This window comes from Eptesicus fuscus, chromosome 6 (assembly GCF_027574615.1).
Source record: "Eptesicus fuscus isolate TK198812 chromosome 6, DD_ASM_mEF_20220401, whole genome shotgun sequence".
NCBI classification, from domain to species: Eukaryota; Metazoa; Chordata; class Mammalia; order Chiroptera; family Vespertilionidae; genus Eptesicus; species Eptesicus fuscus.
The window spans coordinates 102,476,824-102,503,280 of NC_072478.1; the positions used below are offsets into that span (position 1 = coordinate 102,476,824).

At 41.9% G+C, this 26,457-nt stretch overlaps 1 protein-coding gene across 1 annotated transcript in view; it reads left to right on the forward strand.

Moving 5' to 3' along the window:
• RANBP17 (RAN binding protein 17) overlaps nt 1-26,457 on the forward strand; it is a 233,284-nt gene that overhangs the window by 172,710 nt on the left and 34,117 nt on the right. Inside the window, exons 20-23 of the mRNA XM_008147617.3 lie at nt 2,179-2,267; nt 8,341-8,448; nt 11,035-11,117; nt 25,680-25,894. Of these exons, the coding sequence (XP_008145839.1) occupies nt 2,179-2,267; nt 8,341-8,448; nt 11,035-11,117; nt 25,680-25,894 (495 nt within the window). The remainder of the gene's footprint in view (nt 1-2,178; nt 2,268-8,340; nt 8,449-11,034; nt 11,118-25,679; nt 25,895-26,457) is intronic.

Genomic DNA, 26,457 nt, shown 5'->3' on the forward strand with positions numbered 1-26,457 from the left:
TTGTGGCTCCTCCTGCCCTAGGTTACAATCAGATCCCCTCTCACTCTCAGACAGTAAGTAGCCTGGTTGAGCTCCGAGTGAACATTTTCCAATCTCATACCAGAACTGGGCATGTTGTGGCTCTCACGAAAATACTCCCTTAGTGTTGTTTGAGTATCAGTATAGCTTAGTATAGTACTCATGTTGTTTGAGATAAAAGATACTGTTTGAGCATAAGAAATCTGTTTCTTATGTTAACACTGCTTTTTCCTGCTGATCAAATCTATTGAAAACATACAGTTAGTTATTTCTTAGTGCTTTCTCTACTAGATAGTAACATTTTCTACCCTTGAACATTGATAGAATTTCATAGATTTGAGTCCATTAAACCACGTCTGTGAACTTGGTGTTCTTTTAAGGAAGAAATGTATGGTGGAATAATAACATTTTTGTGTAATGAGGATAGTCTAAAATATTTTAAGAGTCCTTTGCATTGGGCACAAAGAAAGTAACTCGGCTCCTCTTGCCTAATTTAGAGTTGAGTGGTGAGTGCCTGATAACATGTGCAGACTTAAGATACTATGAAGAGCAGCCTGTGATCTGTAAGTGTACATAGTAAAGGTAGAGCACAAAGGCCACTGGAACAGACCGCAGAGCCAAATAGTCCGAGTCGAACTGCGCCAGGAGGCTGAGAAACGTGGGAGACTGAGAGAGGGAACAGGTACCGGCTGCTGGAAATAGGTTACACAAAAGGCAACAAGGTTTTTAAAAAACAGCAGGTCACAGGAGGGAACTATACAGGAGGCCAGCCGGTCACAAAAAATCAAGGACTGGTGAGATCATGAGGAAAAAGAGTAAGTCACTTAAAGAAGCAGAAATGGGGAGTCAGGGTTTACAGGTTCAGAAATTCAGATAAACATCATTCTGTAAACTGAGCACAGAACAATATCCTCATAAACACCTTCAGCTGCAATGAGTCACCTGTTAGGCGGGGTGGCGGAAAGATCAGAGATTCAGACACCCTGGCAGAGAAACTATTACTTGGTACTTGGAAATGTTCCTCAGTCATTAAGCTGAGGGTCATGATTCACTTCCAAATCCTTAATGATAATTTAAACACCTTCCTAAAGAGGTTTTCATTTATTACCAAGGCGCGAGGAAAAAGTAAATCTGGTCAAATGAAAAGTTCCGAGCCCGTTTTCTGGCATGTTTCCACTGAAACAGTATCTGCAGAAATCACAGTTGCGTATCTCAATTATCCCACCCCCTTGTTTTGCAATTATGTTTATTTGTGCTCCTTGTTCTGACATTCTAGCATCTGTTCACGGGTTTTCTGTTTCTCTTCCCATGCATCATCCTAAGGACAGCTTAATTAAGCATCCAGAGTCCTAGTCAGATCTCTCTTGTTTTAGAATCAAGTTTTTGTTTTTCTAAAACTAAATATTTATAGAACACTTAGTATGCATCAGGCTCTTGTTAGGCATTTTTACGTAAATTTATCAAATTTATTCCTCACAATTCCTCTGAAAGAGTATTAGCCCCTTTTATAGATGAGGAAACTGAGACTGATACATTGCCTTGCTTTAAGACTTACAGTTAAGAAGTAATGCTGGAATTCACTGTCAAGTCTTCTGACATGGAATGCAGAACTCTTCCCTACACTTTTTTTTCCCCTTGGGAAATGTGAGTTTCTTGTTATATCATGGTACAACAGGCCGCCTGGACAGTTTTAATTTGTCCTAGGTTACTTAGGGTATTTCTGAGAGACCTTTAGATGCCAGTGTACTTCCACAATAGACTTCACTTTGCAGAGTAGGACTGATTTCATGCGAGCCGGTGTTGTTAAGACTTGCTATTATTAAATAATGTCTAGACTCTGTGCATTTCTGTTTTGTGCAGTTATCAATCCTCTTTTTGCTATTTTGGCATTATTCAGAAACAAAATGTATTAAGAATCTAACTTCCTATATTATTAGAATTATGACTTAGCTCAGTTTATAAGAATCAAAGTAGAGTTGGTCAGCAGATTTCATGGCATGTTTGTTTAAAGTGTCTATGGTTTTCTGTAGAAAGGGATCTGAGCGAGACATTTCAGCTAATGAATCAAAATCAGATATGTGGTCATTATTGCCTGATTATTACTCCATCTGCTCTGTGCTAACGTGAAAATCAATTACTGTGTCTCTTTCCCACTGACAGCGTATGTTGATCGGGCTGGCAAGAGATCTTCGAGGGATTGCCTTTGCACTGAACACAAAGACCAGCTACACCATGCTGTTTGACTGGATGTATCCTTATTACACTGTGACAATACCAGCTCTGTGCACAGAGGGATGCCGGGCCCCTCGCTTTCGTTTAATAGTATGGCACAGTAGGGAAGAGGAAACAAAGCTAAATGAACTAATGTGTAATCAGCTAAAAATTACAGCACAGTGGCAGCCGTGCAGATAACTGAGCATAGCGTTTGGAGACCCAGCTCAGAGAGGTCACTTTTTCGGGGCCATTAAATATTGACAACTTAAAAATCACATCCCCAAAGGATTGTTTTTGTTGGGGTTGCAGGGATAATCGGGCTAACATCTTTAACTCGGGACCAATGCATCCTACCGTTTGGCATTTCGAGGAGATTTGAATTTCTACTCCATCTTAATTAGCAGGGCTGAGAAGGTCACTTTATCTCTTGGAGGCTTAATTCATCATGCTACAGTTTTTCATCATCATGAAAATATTAATGGATATGGAAAGGAGGAAGTAAATGGTCAGGATTTTTCATTTGGTACATGAATTTCCCTTGGCCAAAGCTTAGTGCAGACAGCAAAATAAACAAACGAACAGACATCCCCCACAGAAATGTCTCATCACACAGGAGTGGAAATAACACGGACCTTAGGGTCAGAAACCCCAGTGCCTCGCTTTCTGTGTAAACCTTGGCCAGTCATTTGCCCACTCTGAGCCTCAGTTTCCTCAGCTACAGGAGGAGACATCCAGAATCACGGCTTGTTACGACCATTCAAATAGGTAACGCACTTTGCCCAATGTCTGAAACATGTTGGGTAATCTTAAATGGTTATGGTTAATATTGTTTTAATAGTATTGTATGAATCCTCCTTGATCCTAACAGGAAGTGACAATGTACCCAAGTCGCGTATGTGTAATATGAAGTTGCCATGCCTTTATGCATGGAACCATCAGTGCACATAAGAAAAATTCTGTGGCCTCAAAGCTATTTTGTTTTTTAAGTTGCACTGCTTTTCAATTGCTCCTTACAACCCTTATCCAAACTTCCCTCATAAATTGTAAAAGAAACTTCTTTAAGGCAGTCTAATCCAGCTATGGCCAAAACATAACCAACAGGGAACCTGGGCATGTTTTATGGAGAACTCGCTCTGTATTTTTTAAATTGACGTTAACTTGAATGCTGACTTACATTTTACTGTTAAAGCTACTTCATTAGATTTCTGTGCCCATAGAAGGTTAGTGACAATGTTCCATGTCGTTGAGGATCCGTGTGTGTATGTATAAGCATACAAAGTATATGTATAGAGATTATAGATTTGAACATGGGAATTCATATAATTCTATAACTATGAATGGTTAGTTGGAATTACATATGGCCCTTTTATTTCTCTAAACATAAATAGAAGCTCACAAAGTAAAACTTTCATTTATTTGAAAAGTCATAAAATCCTAGTTTCCTCACTTTAAAATTGATGGTCATCTTAAAACCCAGCTACAACTCTAGGATGTCCAGCAATTGATGTTTCATGTTTTCCTCATCAATAGTCTTCACCAAGAGTCAAGGCAGAACCTTCTCTCTGAAGGTCGGAGAATAAAAATAGCTTCTGTAATTGATACTGCCTAAAATTTATAGAACATACTGCAATTTAAGTTATTAAGGAAGGCTGCTTTCCATTCCCTGACTTAGCTCCTTCTTCTTGGCACCTATTGAAATAGTGAAACTTTTGTCCAGCAGATGGCAGAAAATAGCAAACGGAAAACCTTGGGACTTAATGTTTTGTTTTGAACTAGAAACCATTGTCTCCAGCATTTGACCATAGATGTGAAGTTATTAGGGTCCAAGGCAGAGGGTGAAGTGTCAGTTATGCAGGAAGTGGTGTTAGGTTGCCAGACGGTGGCTTGGTACAGGCCTTGCTTATAATAATCGAGTTTCAGTAGCAAATCAGCTTCCTTGGGAAAAGGCCAAAGGCTTTTCATAATTGTATTGACAACAAAATGAATATGATAAATGGTATTCATTCAGTTGAGACAAGATTTATAGTTTTCCTTTGGGCCAGGATGAAGAGCAAATATTTATAATAATAGTAAAATTTGTTTAAAAGTTACATTATTTGATAATTCAAAAAGGTTTATTAAAATATTTCGAAATACTTTAAGCAGTTTCACGTGATATAAAGTACAGAAGCTTTCCAAAGTATTCTAGTAATGTAAAAATGAATAAGAATATGATTAAAAAAACATGGATATGAAAGTCATTTATTCTTCCTGAAATATTGATATGTCAAACCGTCAGTGGTGATTCCCACATTACTGCTGGGGAAAGTTTATTTGCCTTTTATCCACATAAATGTGTGTTCTTTAATTTGTTATACAGTCCTTAGCATGCAGAAGAATCATCCTATAAGAGCACATGTCATCTTACAGTCAAAACGCATTTTATTTATGGTGATTATTTGATAAAATGCTATTTTAGTGGTTAGCTATTTAATTCAAAAACGTTTCTATAAATACTGACTGCATTAACTGCTACACGAACTACATTGCTCATCACTCTGTCCTTCCAAAACTAAATTGCCTGAAACTCCACAGCAACCATGTTGACAAATGGTTCCGCGGCTGGAGAATTGAAGAATTACTGATAATCCTTCTTTGCTCCTGTCGTGAGAATGCAACAATAGGAAAGCCCCTTACCTTGCAGTGTTAAGTTACCTTGTTTAAACATTCCCAGATCACATTTAGACTGAAGTATCAAAAATCCAGAGGGAAATTGAAGGGAGAGGGAAAGGAATGTGTATGATGCTAGTTCCTCATAGTCTTTTAATTGTCATAGTCTGATCTTTGAGTCCATTGTTTTCCAACCAGTCAGTCAGTTCTGTTTATTAATATGCATCAAACATGCAGAGGCAAGGCCAGACAATGAGCTGTGTAGACGAGCACAAACTCTGGACTGGAACGATCTTAGATTCCACTCTGGTTTCACCACTTACTTGTGAGGTTTTGGGCACATTACTTAATGTCTCAGAATCAGTGTTTTCTTCTGTGGAACAGGGCTAATAATACCGATCTCACGGGTGTGTTGTAAAGTGAATGAACTGACACATATAGGGCCTAGTACAGCACCTGGCACAAAATAAATGCTCTACCACTATCATTTTAGTTCTGTTCCCTAACAGGGATGAGACAAAGGCGTCCCATTTTGCTCACTTATTCAGCAGATTTTGCCAAGGTCTGGGCTAGGTTTTATGAGGGCTGTAGATTACTTTGGATCAAATCCTACCCCCAAAATGATCTTACAGTTTAATAGAGCTAGTTAGATACCTACATAAGTGACTATAATAAAATATAAAAGGTGATAGATGCAAGCGTTAAAGATACAAATGGAGTGATTACATTTAGCTGGAGAAGCAGGAAAGGTCCTATAAAGGTGGAGATATTTCCTTGGATCTTATCAAATAAGTAGGATTGGACTGCTGGAACTGTTGGCTGAAGCACAGGTCAGGAAGGGCAATAGTGGAGAAGACGTATTGTTATACAGACCACTTCATGGTTAGAACTACAGGTTGTCTGGGACCCTTAAATATCAGACAAGGATTTAGATCCTTATTCCATAGATAGTACAAAGCAATTGATTGTTTTGATTTACTGACAAAATCAGAATTACATTTCAAGAACAAAATAATGATCAATGTGTTGGACAAACTAAAGTAGGGAATAAAGTAAGCCTGAAAAATGGCTGTTCAGCAAGCCCTTTTTTTTTTTTTTGAGTGCTCTGTGCCAGGCATGAAGACTGAATAAAAGGATTGCTTTTAGAAGAATGACTAAAAGAGTGCTCTTTAGAAGCTCACACTCTAGTGGGTAGAACAAATAACTAATAATCAATGTGTTGTAACAGAAATGCGTGTAAAAGGACCATGTGAACATATGAGGAAGAGACTGGTGTTTCTGGCAAGAAGAGTAGGCTTCCAAGGAAGTCAAAGTTGGGCGAGGCGTTGAAAGGTGGCTAGGCAGGCATTTGCCGGACAGAAGGGAGAGGAGTGGCTCCCAGCAGCATCTGCCTTTGTGAGCAAAGGTACAGATGTTGCACATCTGTGGAATGCCTTCTAGAGAAGCTCTGAGCTGGCAGGCCGTTTCTGTTCTGGAACCACATTCTCACACCCTTACTTCCTAACAGTTTTAACAAGAGGTCTTTTGTTGTCTTTCTAGTATATTTCGATGTTTTCTCTGTTATGAAGTCCCATAGAGAAAGAATTACGTGTTTACTCATTTCTTTTTAGGGGGTTGGACAGGGGTAGCATATAGAAAGTACTAATAACTACTGGGTTAATGGGTGGGTGGGTGGGTGGATGGTTGTCAAGAAGCAAATCTCATTTTTTTATATTTGGCATCTTACAAGGTAGCATCATATCCTTAATGTTTGTGTTTTTCATTTATGTGATGTAGACCTTAGGAATTCATTGAGAAGATCTAGGTGAAAGCAATTAGATCTGTGCCTCTTCTACCCAAGGGCCCCTACTGTCTACCTCCTGTCCATATAGATGTAGTCTTCACAGGCCACTGGAAAATTAGGATTGGGTTCCGATTCTCCATCCGAGTCTGGCATTCTCACTCTGAAGCTCTTTTAACCTCCCTGCTTGGCAGACCTCTCCTCTGCTTCCCAACATCACTCATTTTCTCTGTGGCAGTCACCTCTGTCAGAAGCATATTAGAACTGGCACCACTCTCATTCCACACAGCAAAAGGAGCATCCCCCCATGTCCCCCAGCTTTATCCCATAGTGAATGCAATATGCTCTGAAAAATAGGATGGTCCTAATGCCCTCAGACTGCCTTGCAAAGGGCCTTGTGTGAGCTTACGATATTCTTAGATCCTGCGATTTGTGTCTTTCCCGTTTTCCGATGGGCCTTTCAGATGCTTCCTCCCCGGTGATCACTGCATTTGTGCTCTTATGGTCTCAGTGGAACACTGGTATAGAGGAATGGAGACAGAGAGTTGGCATCAATGGATTTGCAGGGAATTAAGAATGGCTGAACCTAGATCGGGTAGGAGTACTAGGAAACGAAACTGAATGTAGTCAGGGCCCACATCTTAAAGGGTCTTGTGTGCTATGCTAAGGAATTTGACATTTATTCTAAGAGCAGGAAGAAGATTGCCATTTTTTTCACCAGGGAGATCTCTACCCATATCACACAGAAAAGGACCACCACCAAATGATTCAGTTCAGCACTTTTCATCTGCAACAGAGAGACAAGTACATTGGAAAACCTCAGAACGAGAGAGACTTGGGGATTAGGAAAAGAAAAAGGAAATGAAGGCAGGGCATAGTAAGAGGTTTTTTTCTGCTGCAGTTTTAGACCTTAATTTGATCTTTATGTGTCCATTTGGCAAGGAGGAGGCCAGTTGTGGGTTAGAGCTATTGGAGCTGTCAGTTTTCCAGGTTCTGATGGTCTTGGTCATTGACTCATCAGAGGCATAAACTCCTTGGTTGGTGAGGACGTTTGAGAATTTCTCCTTGGGTGTATGTACATGGACTACCTTTTAGCGACACTGAGTAGATTAAAAGTTACCCAAAGGTTTTCTTCAAACTAACATCCCCAGTGTTCCTTGGAGTTACAGTGGGTCCAAGCAGAGCAGGTCAACAACTTAAAAGAAAGAAAGAATTGTCCTAACCGGTTTGGCTCAGTGGATAGAGCATCGGCCTGTGGACTGAAAGGTCCCAGGTTCGATTCTGGTCAAGGGCATGTACCTTGGTTGCGGGCACATCCTCCAGTAGGAGGTGTGCAGGAGGCAGCTGATCGATGTTTCTAACTCTCTATCTCTCTTCCTTCCTCTCTGTAAAAAATCAATAAAATATATTTTTTTAAAAAAGAAAGAATGTATGTAATCTCTAAGCTGTGAGATAAAGTGATTTTATTATTACTGTTTCCCCTCTACTTTTATGTATTTTTTAAAATTCATAATGAGCAACTTATTCCTTAAGTAGTTTGAAACCCAAGAAACTCTTATAATAACAATTAAAATATGTTTTTATCCTATTAACTAAATCCATTTTCCTTTTAAGGGACACTAACTTTCAGGAACAATCTTTCTTTTGACACTTAAGTTCTTTAACAGGCTTTATAAAAGGTACCCAACATATCTTCCCATTCTGCAGAGGGCTATTGAGCAGTGGTATGGAGAGCCAGCATGTACCACTCCCATCTTAAAGCTCTTGGCAGAACTGATGCAAAACAGGTAAGAGGTGGGATGGAGAGTGAAAATCTATTTGGTAGCAGTCTCCAGACATCAGAATTTATTGCCTTATGTGTGTATAATCAAGGCTTAGCAAGAACCCAGGAACCAAAACCAGATAATCAGTAATAGCAATAGAATCTATAATAATAAAAGGGTAATATGCCAATTAGACCAGGAGACCTTCTAGGAGACCTTCCAGACGTCCTTCCGGTGGCAGGACCGAGGCAGAGGCAGTTAGGGGTGATCAGGCCAGGAAGGGAGGGCAGTTGGGGGTGATCAGGCTGGTGTGGGGGGAGGGGAGTTGGGGGCAATCAGGCCAGCAAGGGGGGCAGTTAGGGGTGAGAAGGCTGGCGGCGGGGACAGTTGGGGGTGAGAAGGCCGGCAGGCAGAGTGGTTAGGGGCGATCAGGCAGGCAGGCAGGTGAGTGGTTAGGAGCCAGCGGTCCCAGATAGCGAGAGGGATGTCTGACTGCCGGTTTAGGCCCAGGGATCGGTTTAGGCCCAGCGATTGGGCCTAAACCGGCAGTCGACATCCCCCAAGGGGTCCCAGATTGGAGAGGGTGCAGGCCGGGCTGAGGGACACCCCCTTCCCCCCCCGCCCCCGTGCACAAATTTTGTGCACCGGGCCACTAGTTAGAGACATAAGGCTGAGTCCTTTAGAAAGAGAGACAGCCACCCTTGTTTAAAATAAGCCAAGACACAAAATGGAAGAAGGGCAGGTATTTTAACTGTTTCATTGCTTAACTGCAATTCTGTAGAATTTTAAAGCAGGAAAGAAGTTTTGAGGTCTCTGAATTGAGATGCTTCATTTTATGGATAAGGGACAGAGTCCCAGGACAGTTCAAGCTACAGTTTGTTGCAGGAGCCCTGGGGATTGTCCTGGCTTTGATTTCTAAGTTATCCTTCTTCCTCTTAGGAATAAGATGCATGTATATGGGTGATTTATGCCCTCAATTTTTTCATTTAAACAGCAGCTACAACACTTCCCAAAAATTGCCTGTGTCACCTTATAATTTGCATAGACCAGCAGAGATTCAATAACTCTGCAGATAAATATTAACAAAGATGTAGCCAAAAGAGAAAGACTGCAACAAGCTCATTGGTTTACCTCTTTAAAACATGTCATTGTGAATATGGCTTAGCACCAAATTATCTGTCACTTAGCCATCCTGTCTCATCAGTTCCTCTTTGTAATCCGTGTGCTGGAAGGGAGATATTCAGACAGGAGTATGGATTGCCGCTCTAATTTTATCTCTGGTGCTGAGATTTCATAGCAATAATTTTAAAAAATTTTTAAACAAGGGGTGGAAAAAGACGTGGCAAAGAAATAAATGTGAGTATTCTTTTGAAAGCTGTTTTTGTTTTTAACCATTCTCATAGGTGGCTGAAATACTAAAGGAAAAGTAGCTCTGTGTTTTATATCAGAAATTTAGTTTTTATTCAATTATAATTTTTTCAACCAGATAATTGATACTAGATATTACTGATAAACATGTTATACTGAAGGAAGAAGCATTGCAGTATATATTGTGAAGTAGTTTCTATCAGCCATGGGCAGGTCATTTATATCTAGCACAGTTGTTTTAACAACTACCTAGTGAAAATCTGTAATCTCAGAAAATATGTTACCTTGTCTGCTTCTCTATAATTGAATGTGAATTATGTCTCTACATTTCTTTTTTTATTCAGAAATTATATACCAACAATCAAAGGTTCCACAATAATAAGTTATCATTGAATTTCCTTCTAAAGCATTTTGAAAAAGCAAGAATTCATTCTATTCCTGGCTAACAGTACTTTGGCAAATGTCTTGGCTTTTTGATATTTCTTTGAGCTGGTTTCATATTTTTGCTAATCCTTTTAGAAAGATATCATTTCTCAAAAGCACAGGAGCAGGGCATATTGGAGCCACTAAAGCCAGAGTGTGTTAAAAAGCAAATATTGTATCAGGACGGCGTGTCCTTTGCTCTGTCCCACGGTTCTCTCACCTATCAGAAACCAGGGAGGCAGAACTGCCCTCATTTGGAACCTCTGGGGTGAGGTCTTCTTTACGTGGGCTGTGTGCAGTGGGAGCTATAGTCTGTATGTAATTTCGTGTGTGTGAAATGTGCTTGAAGTAGCAGATAAAGCATTGTGCATGTGTGCAGTACTAAAGGTACCTGGGTTTCCTGTCACTTTAGAATTTGTTTTTAAAATGAGTATTGGATACAACAAGAAATCTCCAATGTAAATCTCTATCCAAGGATCTATATAAACTTACACTTACACACCTGGGGCTTCTGTTATTATCTGTCAGCCACTTTGCATGGAAGGAGAAGGGTAAGAGGTTTGTAATAGAGGATGTCAGGATATTGTTTGGACAGGTAAAAAGTGAATTCTTAGATTCAGCAAATAAGTGAAAATAATTTTCCATGATTATCCTAGTATCTTTGTAGTGAGAAAATTAGCATATGTATTAATGGAATGGCGCTTTCAAACAGATAATTGTACTGCTGCTACTTCTAATAAATGGAAATGCTGTGCATTTTAAACCTGGATTTGGTTTCTTTATCTGCACAGATAGTCTAATTTTTGCTATATTTCTTAGATCCCAGCGTTTGAATTTTGATGTATCGTCTCCTAATGGAATCCTTCTCTTCAGAGAAGCTAGTAAAATGATTTGCACTTATGGTGAGTATCTCTCTCCATATTTGTCTGCAATATAACTTTATCTCTTTGGAGGAAAGAAAGATGTTTGTTATTTTGTTATTTTGAACTTCATATCTGTATGCATTTGTGAAGTGGGTAATAGGAGTGCAAAAAGCCAGGTAGCTATATATTGGCATCAGGAGAAGTAAGCAGCATGCCTCTGACTACATATCATTCCTGACCACCTTGATGAATTTCTTTTGGGGAAAACTGCAGTGTCAGTAGGCAAAGGGAATGCACTAGGTCGAATATTGAAAAGTTACAGCATATTTGAAATTGCTGAAAGTTCTATCAGGGACTTGGTTGTCTTGGGTGAAGGAGTGCCTAGACCAGTGTGTCACCAGCACTGCATTTTGAGAAAATATCCTGGTGAAGAGCAGTAAATACTGTACTATAGGGACTGTGGAGCACTACACCCCTGGAATCAGAGTTCAGTAGTAAAGACTGTCCTATTCAAACTTGGTAAGCTGCTAGAATTGGGCCTTAGAACGACCATAAACCCTAATACTTACCAATTCTGACAGCTTCATCAGTGAAATGCTGAACTCTGGGACCTTTCTATAGCCGCGGCGGGGGGTGGGGGGTGAGAATCCTCTGTGCTCTGGTTTGGAGCCCTGACTGAACACCCAGCACGGGCTGGGCCCCGGCAGTGCCCGCTCTGGACCAGCTGTGTCCTGCATCCTGTGTGCTCTGTACTCTGCTCTTCTTGTGGCCTGTGTTTTCTTACTTTCCCAAATCAGTAGCCAACTCCAGTACATCTGCTCTCAAAAACTGCCTGTGATTCTCATGCATCTTTTTGAGTTCCTAGAAACAAATTTTACAAAATCCATAGAGCTTCTTTATTTTGTGGGGGGTTTTTTGGGGGGTGGAGGGGGTGGGGGGAGAGCAACCATTAAAAGTGTATGACTTTTTTTTTTTTTTTTAAGTAAAAGCCCATTTTTTTAAAAGGCAAAAAAACCATTTTCTTAAAAGTGTTTTACATTGATTCAGAATATATTCTGGGTTCTGATCTGTATGCATTGTAGGCCTCTGTTAAAATGCTTCGTTTTAATTGTACAGTTGATATTTAGAGTTGGAGACTGTAATTATATGGAAACTATAGATATATCACCTCATTAAAGACTTGCGCTCTCTTATTTTCATCTCTGCCCACAACTGTTTTGCCTCAGCTTTTGCAACCCTTGAAAATGGACACATTGGAATCATAGAAAGTAGAAACGCTTTGCCTCCTAAAGGTTAAAATGGACCCCTTTTAAAGTGTTCTCAATACTGTACCACACTTCCGTGCATGTCCAGTTCCTTTCTATGTCTTGTTATACAGAGATGTATGTCTGGATCTTTTCCCAAAGCATGATATCTTAGAAAAAGCATAATCTTGGAGATTAAAATATCTGAGTACCAACCCTTACTAACTCCATGACCTTCAGTAAGACACTATATGTTTTTGTGCCTGGTTTTCTCATATACTATAAAATTAGGAATCCTGTTGTCGCTCTGTATCTCAGGGAACTGGTCCCAGGACCCCCTCGGATACTAACACCCACTGACTCTCAAATCCCTTTATAAATTGGCATAGGATTTGTGTATAGCCTACGTAGGACTTGTAGATAGGCTACAGCAGGGTGGCCTGCACATCACTTCATTCATGGATTCAAAGTAGAGCTCGGTGTGTGGCAAATTCAAGCTTTGCAATTTGGAATTTCTGGGACTTTTTCCTCAGTTGTTATAATGAATTTTTATTGATTTCAGAGAGGAAGGGAGAGGGAAGAGAGAGAGAAACATCAACGATGAGAATCATTGATCGGCCGCCTCCTGCACACCCCAACTGGGGATTGAGCCCACAACCCGGGCATGTGCCCTTGACTGGAATTGAACCTGGAACCCTTCAGTCCACATGCCGACACTCTATCCACTGAGCCAAACCAGCAAGGGCTTCCCAGTTTTAGATCCCAGTTGACTGAATTTGCAAGTGCAATACAGAGGGCCGTAATGAACAGCACCTACTGACCTACTCATCTAGTCAGGATGAAAGGCAGTTAATGGAGGTACTCTGAGGAAAGAGCTTGGCATGGGCTGTGACATAGAAGAGGCACTCGCTGAAATGCCTCTCCTTGATCAACACTGTTCCTCGCACTCACAGAGCCCGCTTGCTTTGGACAGGGGTTCACTGACCATATCACAGGCCACATTCTTGTGCAGGGATGCCTCCTACTCGGACCACACTGCTCAGCTTCCTTCTGCCTGTAACAGGTGCTGAGTTTCTGTTTCCTTACTTTTAACAGGAAGTAGTGTTTTCCATTATGAAGTAAAGTGCATATAAAAATTTCTTAGTCGTCAATAGAGCTTTAGCTATACGAATATTAGCTTCCTATTACAAATCACAGTTGTACCTTTCGCCCAGGTTCTTGCACTAAGTGTCCTTTTTCCTCTGAGGCTTATTCATTACTGCAGCTGGGCTGGTGAGGGCAGTGGCATCTTCCTCTGACAGTATTACTGGATCTCTAGAACAGTGTGTGTCCAGTGAGTGATGATAGGGAACCTCAAAACAGTGCCAAATCTGTGGGCTCCAAAGCTGTCCAGTCGCTCTCAGGTTGTCTGACAGAGAAGAAGGCGTCACAGCAAAAATTGAGAAAGACAACTATGTAAGGATTGCTTCGGAGGAAGAACAAGAGGAGACAGAGGGAAACAGGAAGGGAAGGAAGGAGAGAGAGGAGGTGGAATGGAAGAGAGAAAAGACCCTCAAAGCATTCTGGAGAAGTGAGGTGTTTGCTTACCCGGAAAAAAAAAACATGGAGATTAGGCTAAGGCTCTGCTTCTCTGTTTGGACTAATAACAATGGTAACTTCCATTTTTTTAATCAGCTATTATGTGCCCACTCCTATCCTAGGCCATTTATCAGACGTTAGCTCATTGAATCTTCAAGTCTGCCACTCACTAGTCATTGGGATTTGATTAAGTTGCTTAGCCACTTTTGCTTCAGTTTCTTGTTAAACAGAGAAAAGAATCCTACTTCATTAGGTGGTTGTGAAGATTCAATTATATTATGCATGAAAAGCTCTTAGAACAGTTAGCTGCTATGATTATTGTTAGGAAGAAACTGAAGCTCATGGAGGTTAAGCGATTTGCCAAATATTACAAAGCTAGACGTAGCTGAACTGGAATCAGAGTCTGAGTGACTTGAGACAATAGCCTTCATATTTCTTATTGCCACTTGGGAGTTGCCAAAGGAAGATTATACCTTGGATGTTTATGATGAAGCACTGTTCTTGTAAGTATGGCGATTTCTGTCCTAAAACTTAAGGGAAATCAAAGGCTCAATAGAGAAAAGTCCTTCAACTTTGTCACCAGTGACTTTTACATGTGCACTTTACATAGAATAATAGAAAAATGTTTCCCACCTTCACTGATTCCCATGCTGACCCGCCAGCCAGGCTGATCTTGTCTGTCTTTGCTTTCTGTAATGTTTTATTATCCATGCTTTTACCTCTGGAGGTTCTAACATGCTCACTGGAGGGAGACCATGAGGGTGCCATCCAGGAGTCTGGAAGGTGAGGGAAAGAGGAACTGGGAGGGCACAAGAGCCAGCATTATTTATGTCTTTGTGAGCCAAGGTGAAGGAAGGGGAAGCCCGTGGAGGGAAAGGGCCAGAACATTCTGTGATCCCTTCTGTCCCCATCCGCACTGGGCTTTTTCTCTGCTCACCTCTCCTGGGCAGTATTTGGTAGCTAGGGACTGGGGGAGTGCAGAGCGGGAAGACTCATTTCCAAATGCACCTGATTTGCTACTTATTTTGTGGGATACCTCCACCTCCCTGCTCAATGAGACTGGCAGAAAAATAATACTTTTGATATGCTGTTTTATTTATCTGCATTCTGTCATGATATACTTTGATGTAAGTTTTTAATTTTGCTGCAGCTCTCAGCTGCTCTCGCCGTTACAGCTCGGGGTCAGCAATGAGGTTAGCCACAGTAGCACAAAACAATTTCCTGTTCGTACAGCCCAGGTAACATTTGGATGAGGATTAAATTTTACCACATTTTCTACTAGCCCAAGCCTATTATTTCTAATGAGTTTTAAATTGCTTCAAGAACGTGTATTTCAAAACTTAGTGCTGTGATCCGTTCAGCCCAAGCAACTTAATAAAAGAAATTTCTTTCTTAAATTTTTGGTTAAAGTGTTGCATGCAGTGTAATAAATGTTATTACTTTGGAAACCTACTTCTCAGTTTTAAGAACTGGATGTTTTTTATGCTCAATTTCCATTTGTCTAATCTTTTCTTCCCTTTGCCTCTGGGTACTGGTATCTTTAGTGACATCTGTTGGTTGAAGAGTGCACAGAAGGGAGAAATAGTGTTTGTTTTCCTAAGTCTGGCCTAGATGGAACTGCTTTTATTTCTTCCTTATGTGCCTGATTTAAGTTCAGCGTGAAATCTGAACTTTAAAAATGAACAGAACAAGCTATGCTTATTCATTATACACAATAATTGACAGCAGGGTTCTTTTTAGCATTGTATGCTCCAGGTGCATTTAAGGTATGACTTAATGATATGCATAAATGGAATTTGTAAAGTCCACGCCACTGTTACTTACTGTGACCTAGATAACAAACCAGTGGTTTTCAAACTGGGTTCCGCAGAACCCTAGAGATCTATGACTGTGCCACAGAGGCCCTCCAGAGAGGGGAGGGGTGGGGACCTACTGCCGCCTTAACCAGACCACCCAGCTATATAGTTGCACTAGATTTGTTTGTAAAAGGGGTCACCTATTTAACAAAAAATTTTATAAGAGAGTTTGAAAATTACTGGAATGTGCTAGTAGAAGTGTTGGAAGAATGAAGGTTTATGATTGTATACTCATGTTTAAATGATTGCAATAAGATACCTAAAGAATGCATTGGTCTTGAAATAACTAGAGACTTCATAAAATATCCCCAGGAAATAATAGTTCTGGAAAACAGATTGTCAGGAACCATAGATATGGCCTTAGATTTTATCAAAATCTTGGTTGGGGACATAGAATGACATAGTAGAGTAAAGCTCACAAAAGTCTTGTGAGATAATGAAATTATTAACACCTTGAGGATCCCAAGGATCAGGTGGCTCACAAAGCAAGGCCTTTAGGAATACATTCCACAGTGAAGTCAGAAGCTGCGAGTCTTAGAGTCCCCTTTGCCACAACACATCTATTGGCCATTTGTGTGTCCTCTTTGGAGACGTGTCTGTTCAGGTCCTTTGCCCATTTTTTAATTGGATTGTTTAACTTTTTGGTGTTGAGTTTTAGAAGTTCTTTATAAATTTTGGATATTAACCCCTTATCAGATGTATTATTGGAGAATATGTTCTCCCATTCAGTGGGTTGTCTTTTCATTTTGTTGATAGTTTTCTTTGCTGTGCAAAACTTTTTAGTTTGATATAGTCCCATTTGCTTATTTTTTTCTTTTCTTTCCCTTGCCTGAGAAGATACATCAGAAAAAAATACTGCTGCAAGAAATATCCGAGATTTTACTGCCTATGCTTTCTTCTAGGATTTTTATGCTTTCAAGTCTAACAGTATGTCTCTAATCCATTTTGTGTTTATTCTTGTGTATGGTGTAAGAAGGTGGTCTAGTTTTTTTGGGTTTTTTGCACGTATGTGTCCCAATTTTCCCAACACCACTTATTGATAGACTATCTTTACCCTATTGTATATTTTTGCTTCCTTTGTCAAATATTAATTGACCATTGAAGTGTGGGTGTACTTTTGGGCTCTCTATTATTTTCTGTTGATCTATATGTCTGTTTTTATGCCAGTTCCATGCTATTTTGATTAGTAGAGGCTTATAGTATAGTTTGTCTACCATGTCTTTTTAAATAGCTGAAAAGTACTCCATTTTATGGTCCTCCTATACTTTATTATTCTGTTTTTGAGAAATGTAATATTTGATAAACATGTAATTTTTTTACTATCATGCACCATGTTTCAATAAGCAACTGTGTACATTCAGCTTTTTTAGCTCCACTCATTCAACAAATATATATTGAGAGCAGCAGGTGCTGTTCCAGACTCTTTGAATATATCTCTGAGCAAAACTGGAAAAGAAATTACTTAGGATGTTTGAAAGTAATAGTGGTATAAAAAAGAAGAAGAAAGCACGTCAGGTTAAGGGGCATTAGGAGTACCGGGGATTGGGAAGCATGTGGCTGTATTAAGTGACCGGGGTAAGGCCTCATTGAGAAGATGACACTTGATCAAAGACATGTGGTAAATGAGGGAGTTTCTATGTAGGGTTATCTATGGGAAGAGCATTCCAGGCTGAGGGAACACCAGGTTTTGGGTCTGGAGGCAGGAGTGTGTCTGGCATGTCTGAAGAACAGCAAGGGAATTAGTAACTGGAGCAGAGTGAACCAAAAGGAAAGAAATAATAAAAGCAGTGTCATTAATGTCACATCCTTTCGGCTATTGTCAGGACTTTGATGCTAACTCCAAGTGAAATAGAGGGACTTTAGAATGTTTTGAGCAGAGGAATTACTTGGTTTGACATTGGCTTTGACCAAAATGATAGCAGCGGAATTGGTTGGATTCTGGATATATTTTAAAGGTATAGCAAATCAAATTTTCTGGTGGCTTGGATATTAGGTATGAGAGAAATAATGTAGTCAAGGTATGTTGGCATAAACAGCTGGAAGGATGAAGTTACCATTAACTGAGATGGGGAAGGCTGAGATGGGTGTGCAGGGATCAGTCGTGTTGAGCTTGAGATGTTGATTAGACATCCAAGTAGAGAGGATGAATATGGAGTTGATATATGGTCTGAAGTTTGGAGGAAAGGTCTGGTCTCAAGAAGCAAATATGAGAGTCATTGACTCGTAGATGGTATTTAAAGCTGAGAAACTAGATAAGATCACCAGTCACCAGGGTGGTGACCTAGGTTTGATCCCTGGAGTACTCCAGTGTTAGGAAGAAAGGGAGAAGAGGAGAAAGGAACAAAGCAGAATGAGAAGGAGCAACACTGAAGTAAGAGAAAATCAGAAAAGTGTGTGTCGTGTAAGACAAGGAAGAAGAGATAGGCCAGGCGTCCTCAAACTACGGCCCGCGGGCCACATGCGGGTGTTTTTGCCGTTTTGTTTTTTTTACTTCAAAATAAGATATGTGCAGTGTGCATAGGAATTTGTTCATAGATTTTTTTTAAAACTATAGTCCGGCCCTCCAACGGTCTGAGGGACAGTGAACTGGCCCCCTGTTTAAAAAGTTTGAGGACCCCTGAAGTCAACTATGTCAAAAGCTGCTAATGGATCAAATAAGATGAGGGGTAAGAGTCAACCATTATGCTTAGCAACAAGAAGACCATTGGGAGCCTTGAAAAGAGCACTTCCAGTGGAGTGGGTCTAGAAGAGAATCAGAAGAAATGATGGTAGTGAATATAGACAAGTTTTTGGAGAGGTTTTGTTATAAGAAGGAATATTTTGCATGGAAGTAAGGCCAAGAGAAAGTTTTGTATTTTTTTTAATGGAAGAGGTAACAGCATGATTTGTAAGATGATATAATAGCAAAGAAAAAAAATTGTATAGGAGAGAGGGGGGGATATTGTTGGTGCTTTGTCCTGAAGCACATAGAGGAGTTGGGAGCTAGTTGAACATGTTAAGGGGTTGGCTTTTACCGAAGACAGTGTATGTGAGTGCATTTGCCAGTAAATACCGTAGGTGGATATGGTATTGAACATTTAGAATTAGAATATATTCCCAAAGGTGGATTTACACATTTTTATCTTTTTAATAAATATTACTAAATTGCCTTCTAGACTGGTTGTACTAATATACATTTCCTACAGTTTTCTTAGTCTTCCCACAATCTTATCCACACTACATCGTTTTAACCTTTTTCAGTCTAAAAGGGAAATATATTCCTCTCCAGTCTCTACAGCTTCAGGTCTATCCCAAACTATTTAGGTCCAGAGGCCATGGCTGGTTTGCAGAGAGACCGTGGGAGGAGATTGACCTGAAGTAAGGACAAGCTGGCGGTTCTCTCCTCGTAGCTGTTCTGATGATGAATGAAGGCAGCCTGGAGAGCTGTCAGCGAAACATCAAATTCACTTTAAAACTTTAGAGATTAAAAGGGAAAAAGAAAAGATAAATCAATTTAATGGATTGCTTTATAAGCCAGGAAATAGCATTGTTCATACTGTTAGTTCTTTCTGGTACAGCATACTGCTATCGTATCTTATCCCTTGTACCTTTTTTCCCCTAACTATTCTGTTAAGGCACCAAGAACTGGTAGAATGTGGGGCATAGACCCACACTGTGACCCCCTGGAGCCATTTCTCCATTGAAGGAACAGAGGGAAGGCGGTCAAAGATAAAGAGGTGACCTTCCTTTGAATTATGTACTAGAAGGAAGTGACATTATTGCACACCACCCACACCCAGCTTCACCTCCTCCTCCTTTCCAGGCCATGGCTCCCCAGGTGTGAACTCACGGCTCTTAGCCTGGAGAGAGAAATGACCCCTGGAGCTGTGTGCTGTTGTAGATGACTTTTACTGAGCACTGGGGTAAGCACTTCACATACACTGTCTCCTTTACTCCTCATACATACTAGTAAGAGCCTTGTGAGTTATAGGGACTGTTGTTATTCTCATCTTATAGATGAAGAAACTGACTTACAGAGGATAATAATCTGCTCAGACACCCAGGTAGTAAGAGAAGATGTAGGACTCAAACCCTAGGTCAGAATGACTCAGAAGCCCACCGGTTCATCACTGCATGTTTATGAACTTAATTATCCTCAGTTGGAATGTTCTCTTGTTCTCCAGCGGAGGCCTGTGGAGGGAGTTGCTCCTCTGTCAGTGTGGGGAAGAAGGGAAGAACTTCAAGGACTCAGTCACTCAGGGGAGGGGCGTGTCAGAGGAAACAATGTAAATAAAAATAGCTTGGCTGGTGTGGCTCAGTGGTTGAGGGTCGACCTATGAACCAGTATGTCATGGGTTCAATTCCTGGTCAGGCCACATGCTGGGGTTGCAGGCTGAATCCCCAATAAGGGGGCTTGCAGGAGGCAGCCAATCAATGATTCTTTCTCATCATTGATCTTTCTATTTCTCTCTCCCTTCCTCTCTCTGAAATCAATAAAAAAAATATTTTTTTAAATAGATCTGAAAGTAGATGTCAGATAAACCGAAGAGATTTCACCTCTTTATATATCCATCCCTCTCTGAATCTAGATCTTGAGAGTTGTCTAGAAGAGTACTTCTGAGTGCTGGAAGCTAACCAAAAAACCAAACAAACAAAAGAGGCTTCCCAGAGGACAGAGAGTAGAGGTTACAAAAGAGGAACCCAAACATTCATATACACTAATACTGAGGAAAATATTTTAAAAAGCCAAGTTATCTGTACCAGACATCCTCTGTGCTGATTTCCCAGTTCATTCCCCTCATGAGTAGATCTTGTCTACTGGGCAGCATGTCCGAGAGGAAGAATGGCAGTTCCTGGCATTGGGCCTCCGTTCCCCCACTGTGGCCTCTGGCCAGGTTAACCGTTCAGTGCAGTGTTCTTCTCCCAAGTCCCAGCGTCTCGCCTCCACAGCCATCTTAGCCAGGTCTGATGTCAAAGGTGTACCGGCACCTCCTTCCCTGTCCCCAGTTATGGCACATGGAGTCCGTGGGAAAAGGTTGCAGGTTTCCCTTTGTGCAGCTCCGATAGTACCAACGTGGCAACTGTTGCTGGCTGCAGTGGCTGCCAGGCTGGCAGTGCCTCCGTCTCCAGCTGCCTGTCAGTGTAACAGGCCTTTCTCTCAAGAGGGACGTGCTGAGAAGGAAGGAGATGGGGTTTTCCAGGCACCGGATGGAGCAGGGAAGGCAAGCAGGGTTGTCGTGTTGGAGAGTGGGAATTTTTGAGCATGCTTCCAGAGAGGCCGTGGACTATGCCCCAGATAGAGATGTCAGTGCTGACACCAGGCCAGGCCTTGAGATAGGGACTCATGGCCCCTTCCCAGCACGTAGGCCTTCTTTCATAGAACACTGTCAGCTTTCTGAAGAACAGGATGACCCTGTGAATAACATGGTCGTCATTGGCATGATCCTGACGTTGCTTGGGAAAAACTGTTTTGTCTTGGGTTACTTGTTCTGTAAAAACCGGATGTGGTTAATGTGCTTAAAATTGGTCCTACACAAAGGGTCGCTGCTGCTCTCTGGTCTCCCTGCGTGGAGAATGGCAGAGCAGTCGCCGGGTCATCCGGCCACCCGGCTAATAAAGGCTCCCTAAATTTTAATTTGGTCTGGGCTCCAGTGGTCATTCACTCGCATCCGCTCCACAACAGTCGCACCTACAGTGGAACATCAGAACCAAACTGCAGCCCTGTCACGTTTGTTTACAGTAGTGTGAGTGTAACTGCTACACTGTAAGCCCGTGGTCGCCAACCGGTGGTCCGTGAGGTCCGAAAGGTTGGCGACCGCTGCTGTAAGCTGTTTGAGGGCAGGGCCTCCGATTTCAGTAAGTATTGTTGAATAAAGCTGAATTAGAGTCAATAAATGACAACTTAGCCACGCCTTGTCTTCCATAGTCTTTTTTTTTTTTAATTAAATTTATTGTGGTGACCTTGGTTAATAAAATGATACAGATTTTAAGTGTTCAGTTTTATCATATATCTGTATATTGCATTGTGTATTTACTACCCAGAGGTACCATATGTTTGACCCCCTTTACCCTTTACTACTCCCGCACCCCTCTTTCCCTCTGGTAACCACCATACTGTTCTCTGTGTCTATGAGTTTTTGTTTGTTTGCTCATTTGTATCCATAGTCTTTATAGCCACCTTGAAATGCCCCCGAGGCATTTGAGCACAATGAGATAAGTGTTTCCTATTTCAGAAGTATTACTCATTCTACGTTTGCACGGTCATATACCAGTCACTGTTTTAATTAACACAGATGTGTCTGAAACAGTCCAAGAGACATGCGTGCCAAATTGCAACTTTAACATGAAGGTAAACGTTGTGGTTCTAAATAATTAATCCTTCTTGCTGATAAGTTAGCCAGTCATTTCCCCCCCCCCCATCAGAGATCTTGGTCTGCCTATTCCACCTTGTGCTGAAGAATTTAGTAGCTTTACTTCCCTCAGAAGGACATTAGCATAAAAAGATCCCCAAAGATGACCCAAAATGCATAAACTACCACCACTCCTCAGTTACTCTGGCTCTTCCCATCACATGTAACAGTGCTTTTCTTTCCTGGGAAAGGCGGGAGGGGAAAGGCCCACCTTGGTTTATATTGAATTTGAGGCAAAGGTAGAAAAGCAGTGGCTGACAGCTGTCCTGTCCTGCACTGCCCTGCTTTCTTAGCCCTCCACACCTGTGCATTTCATTGCCTGGAATCCACTCCTCTCCCTCCAAGTTCACCTGGGAAACAGCAGCCGATCCTTGAGAAGTAACCTGTTCTATGATGTCTTTTCCCACTGCTCTCCTGCCCAAGCAGAGTCCGTTTCTTCTCTTCGCATACATCTTGACACATCTCTGTGCATGTGTCACCTTGCATGCAATTATCTTTACAGATCTGTTTCCTCCACCAGACTGAACTCCATCAGAGCAGAGATTTTATTTCATTCATTTGTTTTTCCCAGCACCTCACACACAGGAACTGTTAAGTTAATGCTGTCATATTGCATTGAATCTGTGTGGAAATCACTATCTGTAAGGCGAGTTAGGATAAGATCATGAGAGGGTGTAGAAGTTGATATGGAGTAAATTCCAAGGTATGCTTCGGCATTCCGGACAATGGTTTTGTCATTCGTGTGTAAATGATAAGCAAAGCTGCATGGACTTCTGAGGTCGCACAGAAGAAAACCTGTATATGGACATGTTTCAGGCCAGCCCAGGGTGGTTTTATGCTTAACCTCTTAGTCCACATGTGGTTACCATGATAAACATACTAGAGGCCCGGTGCACGAAATTTGTGCACAGAGGGGGGTTGTCCCTCAGCCCAGCCTGTACCCTCTCCAATCTGGGACCCCTCAAGGGATCTCCGACTGCCCGTTTAGGCCCAATCCCGGTGGGCAGTCGGACATCCCTCTCCCAATCCAGGACTGCTGGCTCCCAACTGCTTGCCTGCCTGCCTTCCTGATTGCCCCTAACCGCTTCTGCCTGCCAGCCTGATCACCCCCTAACCACTCCGCTGCCAGCCTGTTTGCCCCCAACTTCCCTCCTCTGCTGGCCTGGTCACCCCTAACTGCCCTCTCCTGCAAGGTTGATCACCTCCAACTGCCCTCCCTTGCAGGCCTGGTCCCTCTCAACTGCCCTCCCTTGCAGGCCTGGTCCTTCTCAACTGCCCTCCCTTGCAGGCCGGGTGCCTCCCAACTGCCCTCTCCTGCTGGCCATCTTGTGGTGGCCATCTTGTGTCCACATGGGGGCAGGATCTTTGACCACATGGGGGCAGCTATATTGTGTGTTGCAGTGATGATCAATCTGCATATTACTCTTTTATTAGATAGGATAGAGGCCTGTTACAGGGGTGGGGGCCAGCTGGTTTGCCCTGAAGGGTGTCCCTGATCAGGGTGGGGTTCCCTTGGGGCGTGGGGCGGCCTGAGTGAGGGGCCTGTGGTGGTTTGCAGGCCGGCCACGCCCCCTGGCGACCCAAGCAGAGGCCCTGGTATCTGGAATTTATTTTCCTTCTACAATTGAAACTTTGTAGCCTGGAGCGGAGCCACGCCTGGGGTTCCCTCCGAGGCCGGCAGCCATTTCTGTTGGGGTTATAATTGAAACTTTGTTGCCTTAAGCGGGTGGGCCCAGCCAGGGTGTGCGCGGAAAGCTTTGCTTCCCCTGTTGCCGCCGGCAACCCTGGCCTGCTCTCTCAAGCTCCGTTCTGCCGCCATTTCTGTTTGAATTTGTTTACCTTCTATAATTGAAACTTTGTAGCTTGAGTGGAGGCTTAGACCTGGCAAGGGCAGGCGGAAAGCTTGGCTTCCTCTGTTACCTAGGAAACCTTGCTTTCTGTGGCTGTAGCCATCTTGGTTGGGTTAATTTGCATACTCGCTCTGATTGGATGGTGGGCGTGGCTTGTGGGTGTGTCAGAGGTGTGGTCAATTTGCATATTTGTCTATTAGGTAGGATAGGTCAGGATTCAAACGGGAAGCAAGCGCTGTGATACTTATGGAACAGGAAATTTGTTTCAGGAGTTATTAGACCTTGTACAGTCTTGGGCAAAGATGGGGAAATAGTGGGGAGAGTTGGAAGTTAAGGAGACAAATCACTGATCAGTCCTCCTGAAACAATGACATGGATGGACAAGTTGGAGCTGGCAGGAAAATCTAGAAGCTTCCCACACCCAGCTGCTGGAGTGGACATGAAAGGAGGTGGGGTGAGGGGGCTGGTGTCGTGGCATGGACCTCAGTGAGAGACTGCTGCCTCTGCATAGCTGCCGCTCTGCAAGTTTGCTGCCAAGAACTTGGCAGTGAGCTTGGGATCCTTGGTCAGCAGGGCTGGTAGCTCTAGACACAGCAGGAAAGAGCAGGGACAGACTGAAACCAGTGGCATTTCTACATCTTATTCTCACCATTTCTGATCACAATGCCCTGAAGAAAATTGTGGCTACTTCACCTCAACCTTCCAAATCTCACACAAGTTTCTGTTTTGCCCATTTCTAGCCCACAACCATACAGGAAATGGATTCTGGGAAAGTTAATTCTTATTTAGCCAAGTTGACACAGTACAAAATCACAGCAGTGTACCTCTAAATTTTGTAAATTGCATTCAGTTTCCATTTTAGAAGCAGTACTTTCTTGAACAGGAAAAGGCAGAGCTAAGAAACATGTACAACTTTATATTTTTTGAAAAAGCATTCTTGGGTTTTGCCTAGTACTATACCTTACTGGCAAACATTTCAGAAACAAATTGTTGGTTGTAAATGTTAAGGTGATTGTATAAACATTTCTTTGTCTTTTGATGGTCAACCTAGAATTTAAGTATAGTCTTTAAAGCAGTCATCTCTTGAGATCTTCTGCAAAAAGGATTTAAAGAGAAAAAGGAAGGAACATTTATTGTGTGCTGTGCCATGAACCTCTTATGTGTCTCATTTCATTTAATTCATATACCAAACCTGTGAGGGTCCTAACGGTGAAGTAACTCAAGATCAAGTTCATATAAAAGGGTTGAAAATTCACCCCAGAATTTTGAGTAATTTATATCTCAGTCTAGGTTATCTTTTTCTCTTGACTTACTTAGTTGGTTATTTACATTTACTCCTACTTTTTTAACAACTTACTGAAGAATGGATAACATATATTAAAGTACATAAAGTGAACTAATCTTGAATACAACTCAATGAGTTTTTATGTATCTTTGTATACATCCAGCTAAAAATAGAAAATATTTCCTAATGCTCTTGATTGATTTTCCTTGGGCCATTTGTGTTTCCCAGGTAAACTGCCTTATGTTTATATTTTCATTACATGAATGGTGTAATTCTTGAAACAACAGTAGGGAAGTGAGCATAAGCAGTAAAGCAAATATGTGAAATAGCCTGCCTCGTAACTGCTTTGAATTGTATCTACTTATATCACTTTCTCTTTCTGCTTTTACCCTAAAACAGGTAATCAGATCCTGTCCCTCGGGAGCCTCTCAAAAGATCAGATTTATCCAATGAAACTCAAGGGCATCTCCATCTGCTATTCGGCTCTCAAATCTGCCTTGTGTGGAAATTATGTCAGCTTTGGCGTCTTCAAGTTGTATGGGGACAACCATTTTGACAATGTACTCCAGGCCTTTGTCAAAATGCTGCTGTCGGTGTCCCACAGCGACTTGCTAGTAAGCAACCACGCATCATGGGAGTCTTGTGTGTGAAACATGAAGTAACACCCCTATAGGCTTAGAGTGGTGCTGATGAAGCCCCGGGAGGTCGCACAGCACCAGGACATTTTCCGTTTTAGGACAGCATCCTGATGTAGCTGACAGACTTGGAGCAGCTATGGTAGCTCTATTGGTATAATTACACGTGCAATTTTGAAAACGGCAGCTCCCACCTTCTGACAAATTAGTGGTCCAGAGTGCTCGAGGTTCTGCACCTAGAGAAAATGTAATTAGCAATTTCAACTAATTGCTTACAACTATACTTATAATTTAGCAAAGGTCTCTGTTTCCGCAGGAGAAAATGCAGGGTTGGCTGCAGGTTCTTCCCCTTCCATTCTCCTGTCTGCTTCCCCTGCTGTTTGGCCTGCATGTCCACTAATAGTCTGGGTGGTGGACAGAGAGCTGACCTGGAAGCCGCACAGCCTAGTGTAGTCTCAACCCTGCCACTCACTGGTCACTTACCGTGAATCAATCACCTTCTCTATTTCTCCAGGCTTTCATTTCCTCACCTTTAAAAGGAG